We start from the raw sequence: 7167 nt of genomic DNA on the forward strand, positions 1-7167 counted from the left end.
CAGGACTGAGCATCATAGTACCTTGCTTGTTACTTCCTCCCAGTTGCAAAATGAGCCATTGATAAGTACTCTCTGAGTATGATTCAGGAACTAACTGTGTATCCACCTGATAGTTGTTCTATCCAGCCCAAATCTACGTAGCTTGCTAATCAGAATAGCATAGGGCACTTTGGCAAAAAAGGGTTACTAGGATCAAGATATATTACACCTGCAGCATTCCCTCTATCTACTTAAAAATTGGAAAAATAAGGCAATAATCATAACTAACATTTGAAAACATTTAACTCAAGTAATTGTTATTCGTGCACATTAATGTCCTTCTCCTTACAGGGAAAACATTCTGCATTTTCTGTCAAAACACATAGAATCTGTACTTTTCTCTTCTGCTCACACTCACAATTACCACTAGGACATAATTAAAATATCCACCTAGTAGTGCCACTAGAAGAATCATGGCTCCAAAACTGTTACACACTCCACAATTAAACAGCCTCATCTTTTACAAAACAAAATAAAACAAAACAAACCTAGGCACCAATACTTATACTGTATCTTCTAACAGCCTAACAATCTGATTGAAGACCTGAATGCCTAATTAGCATCTAATCAGTCTCAGCAAGTTGGTGTGGTGGCAAACTTTTTAAATACACAAATCAGTTTAAAAACATTGTCCAAAATGGCCACAGGTATTGTTTGAAAACTGTTTTCAATCTCCCATGGATTGAAAAATCATGTTATCAGATCAGGGAGGTCCACAGTGGATTTGGGTTTAATTTCAGGTTTATTGTCAGGTCAGGTCTTATTTTCAGGGAAACAGGGTAGAAACTTGATTTTTATCCCCCCAAACTGTCTTCCCACTCCATCCTCCAGTATGCTGACGATGCTGTCTATTGGGCTGAGAAAGCTGCTAAGAGCTCTGTCATCTTATTGTATGCAAGAACAACTAACCATTAATTACTCCAAGACCAAGGTGATGATTTTCAGTAGGAGGAGACTAAAACATAAGTGGTCTATTAATGGGAACATCATTGAGCAGGTATACTATAAGGATCTGTGAATCATTTTTTCATTCATTTTTTCATTGGTCCCCCCCATATGCAGCAACTAATGCACAGAAAGTGTAAGACCATTAATTATGGTCTTTTACACCAAAGGGGGACAACATGTGCCATCTGTGCTACAAGTATTCAAGGCAAAAATTATAGCGGAAATGCTCTATGGCTCCCAAATATTTGCACACTCCAACATGCATCACCTCGAGCTGGTACAGACAAAATTCTTGAGGGCTGTTGCACAGGCAAAGATTCAGATGCTCAATTATTGATTAAAGTTAAATTTTTTTGGCCCGGTACGTTTGGCACCATTGATATTATTAGACACTTTCTACTCAGAATGGAAGCGTTTCCTGAGCAGGGAATTGACTCAGGTAGGTTTTTCTCCCAACATTCTTGTAACAATGGGTTATGCAAATGCTCAAGCAGTCATAAAACAGAGGATCCAGGATACAGAACGACAAGAACTCTTACGCTTGCCGGACAAACTCGGTGCAGTACGAAATGGAAACCTTTAAACCTCCCGTCAATCTGTCCAATTTAACACTCCCTAAGTTTAGAAGAGCCTTCACTCTAGCGAGATTCAATCTCCTGCCCTCTAAACTCTTCGAAGGAAGGTTTTCAAGGCATCCCCTACACACTGAACATTTATGTCTCTGCAACGGGGAAGAGATTGAATCTGCGGGACACGTTTTGTTACATGACTCATTTTATGAGACCTGCAAAGGTCTTTTCGGCCGTCCGTTCTACAGAAATTTCCTGGGAGAAATAGAAATTTCTATATAACTTTGCTGCTTTCAGACATGGTCCCAGAGTAGACTTTGTCTAAAAGGGCGGGATAGAAATCTAATAAATAAATAAATAAATATTGTGAAAGATGACAATTGCTCTCCCAAAGAAGCTTCCTTGGAGGTCCATGTTGCCTGAAAGCCTCAAGGGAGGCCTTATGTATAATGCTCACGACAGTTTTTACAATCTCAATGATGTTAAAATGTTTTATAACTACATGCATACTTACCACAGCAAGGAACACTACAACCCTTCAAAATATTCCAAGATCAAGAAACAAGCAGAAAGGAAATGGGAAATAAAGGAAACTCTTAAGTCTTCGATTCTGACAAAAAAAGCTAATGACAACAAAGAGTCTTGAGAATTGGGGTGGCTCCATTTTTTTATTGTTTAGTCATTTAAGTCCTTCCAGAGAGCATGTTGTGAGCGCCATTAAAAGACACCTTTTAAAGACTCCTGTTCTCATTCAAACTACAGGAGCTGAAATGTCTCTCTTTTAACTATTATTAATACCTATTAAGGGTACGGAATCATCTTTAAAAAAAAAAAGTTTGGCCCACTTTCCAAATGTTATTCGACTACACCTCTCATCATCCCTCACCATGGGCCATGCCGCTCACTGAGAGCGCAACTCCAAACATCTGGAAAGCTCAAGTTGCCCCCCAATTTATTAAACCTTAAACCTTCGTGGACCCCCTTTGACTTCATCGTCCTGAGCCATGATTTCAGAGGGGAAAAAGTTAGATGCTGGCCATTTCCCTGAAATTCCCCTGAATCTCGCACCCTCCACGCGGGAGAGAGACCAGGGCGCAACCCTGAGGCGAAGTAGCCCCAAAGCCCCCTCGGGGAGGAGGCGCGCACGCGAGTTGTGCGTCCAGACGTGCCTGGGGGGGGGACGAGAAAGTTGGACTGAAAGACACGTGAAAGTCCAGCACTGTGGGGATGGGGCGGGGCTCGCCGGCCTCTTTCCCCTCCCCCCCTCCGGCGCCCCGCCCCTTCCTGCGCGCCCTCCTTCTTCCCGTGTCCAGCGGGTGGAAGCGTCCGTCCGCGTTGCACCGCCAGCCGGGTGTGTGTGCGCGTGTGTCCGGGATGGCCCGGGAAGGAGCGGAGCGGTGGCTCCAAGCCCGCGACCGGACTCTGCGCGCTTTCCACCAAGGTGCGTCTCTCGCCTGCCTCCCTTTTAAGAAGCGGGCCGGAGGGAAGGGGGGAGGCTTGCGCCCGGGTGGAGGGGAGCTTCCCCTGGGGAGACCTTCCGGACCTCTGGCCGGTGTGTGTGCGTGTGAAGCGGGCGTGGAGTGAGTAAAGAAGGGGCGCGTCTTGCACGGATCGTGCGTCTGCGCGGGACACCTTTTCTGAGCCAGGCGGAGTCGGACACGTGTGTTCCCCCAGGGTCCCGTCCGCTGAGTTAAAAAGGGGGCGAAGTGGGTCGTGTGCATCGGTCAGAAACACGCGTTTCGGGGGTCGAAGGAGCCTTTGTGCCTGGGGGGGGGGTCGCCTCGAAGAATCCTAACTTTAATCCTCCCCGGGGTTGGGGTTGGTTCGTGAGTTCGTCTCTCTCGGTGCGCAAAGGGCGAAATCGTGGGGTGGGGGGGAAGGGGTCTCTGGAGGGAGCCTTGGCTGAAACGTGTCTTGGAGAGGTTGCCCTGCTTTGCCCCTCGTGGCCCCTGTGGAAGAAGAAGCCTAAGGGTGTCACTTTGCGCCCTTCCGTGACCCCCCAAAGATGCCCAAGGGACCCTCCTTGCAGGGCAAGCCAGCCTGTGGCACTCCGGGCAAATTTCACAGTCTCAGGATCCCCCCCCCCGAAGATGGGGAGGGTCGACCACCTGTGGGGAGCCTCTACCTGGGGAAACCCTGGAAAGGGTCGCCAGAAGTCAGGACTACCAGCACATCATCCTCATCCCACAACTACCTGTGGGATTCCAAGATAGATTGCGATGCATTACTGCTTTGATTGGATTTTTTGGTACTATTTGTGTTTTTTTGGTACTACTTGTGTTTCCCCCATGTGGGCAACTTCCAGCATGCCTTTAAAAAATGTATATTTATTGATCTTATTGATCTTTGCTTTAATATTGGCTGTTAATAATGTAAGATGCCTCTTTAGGCATTGCTCATAGTTTTAAATATTGTTTTTTAATGTTGTTAACCACCATTTTTTTCAATTTTAAATATAAAATTGTTGTAAGCACACCTTGGGTCCTTTACAAGGAGAAAGGCGGGGTAGAAAAAAATATTAAAAATAAATAAATAAATATCAATCTGTGTTACTCTTTGCTGTTTTTACTATTAAGATGTGTGGCAGGGACAAATGGACTCGATGGCAAAGCACATATTTTGCATGCAGAATATCCCAGATCCAATCTCTGGCATTTCCAGTTGCATTTATGACTAACTGTTCCATTCCAGCAGCAATTGGCAAAGAGTGCGGGGCCATCTTAAAAGCTAGCAAGTTTTGTGTGACACAAACTTTTGTAGCCTTTAGGCAGCTTTATCATGTAGTTCCCCCAAAGTTTACGCTCAAAAAATTTATTTAATATGCCAGAAGACTGTGGTTTTAATAGCAGTTAATGGCCAAGTTTTGGCAGGTGGGAAGGGGGCCCTACCTGAGATCTTGGGGAGCTACTGTCCATGAAAATAGACAATATTGGGCCAGACAGATAACTAATTTGACCTGGTGTAAGACAAAGAGGTCTTCATGGAGGACAAGGTTACCCATGTTTAGAGACTATGCTAGCTAAGTAAAGGTAAAGGTAAAGGTTCCCCTTGACAATTTTTGTCCAGTCTTGTTCGACTCTAGGGGGTGGTGCTCATCCCCGTTTCCAAGCCATAGAGCCAGCGTTTGTCCGAAGACAATCTTCCGTGGTCACGTGGCCAGTGTGACTTAGACACGGAACGCTGTTACCTTCCCACCGAGGTGGTCCCTATTTATCTACTTGCATTTGCAAGCTTTCGAACCGCTAGGTTGGCGGGAGCTGGGACAAGCGACGGGCGCTCACTCCGTTGCGTGGATTCGATCTTACGACTGTTTGGTCTTCTGACCCTGCAGCACAGGCTTCTGCGGTTTAGCCCACAGCGCCACCACGTCCCTTAGCTAAGTAAAGACCAAAGGCTATATGCTGCCTCTGAAATATTAGTTCCTGCGGAACAAGTAGGAGGGGACAGTTGCACTCATTTTTTTGGATATCAGACCAAAAGCAAAACGGAAACAAAACGAGACAAACATATTGTGATATCTTAAAGATTAATATATTTTAACATGAGTTTTTGTGGATAAAGTCCACTTCCTCAGACATAAGACTATATGACTTGTCACATTTATGCATGAATTTCGTTGTATGTGTATATACTTACAATGACAATAAATTATTATTATTATATTATTATTATTATTATGACCCCATGACTGAAGGAGGTATACAGATAATGAACAAAATGTCAGCATTTCATTAGTAAAGGAATAGGTTATCAAGGCTGTGAAGATCAGTACATCAGTGGTGAACTGTGTGAAATCAGTGTAGCATTTCACTCTTAGTAATGACTTAAGAACCTTTGATTGATAGTCAATACTTTTAAATAGGTCTCCGGCATCCGTATATACCTTATTTCAGTTGTTTCTCTTTGAAGCCTTGTTGACATAAGTGGCAAGCTGTGCAAATCAATGTGCCATTCTTCACCAGGTAATGACTTAGAGATACCCAATGTATTGTTGGCAAAGGATAGCATAGATCACATTAGCAGAGGAACAAGTGCATATGTGCCCCGGATATTGTGTATGACACTGGTCCCCAACCTTGGGCCTCCAGATGTTCTTGGACTACATCTCCCAGAAGCCTTCACCACCGCCTCTGCTGGCCAGGATTTCTGGGAGTTGAAGTCCAAGAACATCTGGAGGCCCAAGGATGGGGACCACTGGTGTATGACATTGTTTGGGCCTGTAATTACCGTATTTTTCACACCATAAGACGCACTTTTTTCTCACAAAACAGGGGGGTGGAAAGTCTGTGCGTCTTATGGAGCGAAGAAAACAGATTATATTTTCCTGTTTTCTTCTAAAAAATTGGTGCGTCTTATGGAAAGGTGCGTCTTATGGAGCGAAAAATACGGTATGTTGCAAGAGAACATTGTTGGTGTCTAGGTTTGTAGTAGGGTATAGTCCCTTTCTCTTTATCAGTGTTGTGTAGTTGTTGCTTGAGGTCCTGGGGTTGTCTGTAAGCAAGTTAGGCCTGCCACCAAGGACTTGGGAGAGTGTAATATTCTTGTCAAGGATGCATTATTTATTTGTTATTTAGGTCACATGATGCATATGAGTGGTCTCAGTCCAATATTGGATCATTTTCTCTTTTGTCTGTCTTGCAATAGATTCCTTCTGGCCTTATTTGTTAATTCAGGTAATTTGTTCTTTAATCATATTGGATAGGAATTATAGTTTTAGAAATGCATTTTCTAGATCCTTGAGTGTGGAATCTCTTGTCTTGTATGTTCAAGCAGATGCAATTATATCTAAGGGCTTGGCTATGAAACAATAGATTTTGCAGTATGCTCAGGATGGAAGCTGAAGGCATGCAAGAATGTTTATCAATCAATGGATTTTTGGTACAATGTGATGCTAAGATGTCCACATTGTAGCTTCATAGTGATGTCCAGAACGTGCACCTCTTGTGTAGATTGGTCCAAGCTGAAGTTGATATTAGTGTGGAAGTTACTGAAATCCCAATGGAATTTCTCCAGGGCTAGTTTTCCAGTTTTTAATATTTATTTACAGTGATGCCTCGCATTACGACGTTAATTCATTCCAGCGAAATCGCTGTAGAATGAAACCGTCATAATGCGAAAATAAAAAGCCCATTGAAACGCATTGAAACCCCTTCAACGCATTCCAGTGGGCTGAAAACTCACCATCCAGCGAAGATCCTCCATAGGGCGGCCATTTTTGGTGCCTGTGCAGCGAGGAATCCGTCCTAGAAAACAGCAGGGAGCCATTTTATTTACCCAGCGGCCATTTTGAAATCGCCGATCAGCTGGAGGAAAATCGTCGTTTTGTGAAGAATTGGTTCCCGAAGCAGGGAACCAATCATCGGAAAGCGAAAAAAAACCATTCAGACCATCGTTTTGTGATCGCAATTGCGATTGCAAAACAATTGTCGTAATGCGGTTTCGTCATAATGCAGGGCAATCGTAAAGCGAGGCACCACTATATTTATTTTCCGGCTTTTACTCCTCCCATTTAGATTCAACGAATCTACTCTGGACAGCTTACAGTCCGAATATAAAACAAAATGAAAACAAACAATATCAAACATCATAAAAATAGGCAAAGTCCAAGATG

The 7167-nt window shown here is 43.9% G+C and overlaps 1 protein-coding gene across 1 annotated transcript in view; it reads left to right on the top strand.

The window, feature by feature from the left end:
• The first annotated feature begins 2846 nt into the window (after window positions 1-2846).
• Window positions 2847-7167, top strand: part of CPPED1 (calcineurin like phosphoesterase domain containing 1) — an 86854-nt gene continuing 82533 nt past the window's right edge. Inside the window, exon 1 of the mRNA XM_020807817.3 lies at window positions 2847-2997. Coding sequence (XP_020663476.3) covers window positions 2931-2997 — 67 coding nt within the window. The 5' untranslated portion in view covers window positions 2847-2930. The remainder of the gene's footprint in view (window positions 2998-7167) is intronic.

Source organism: Pogona vitticeps, chromosome 13 (genome assembly GCF_051106095.1).
Source record: "Pogona vitticeps strain Pit_001003342236 chromosome 13, PviZW2.1, whole genome shotgun sequence".
NCBI lineage: Eukaryota > Metazoa > Chordata > Lepidosauria > Squamata > Agamidae > Pogona > Pogona vitticeps.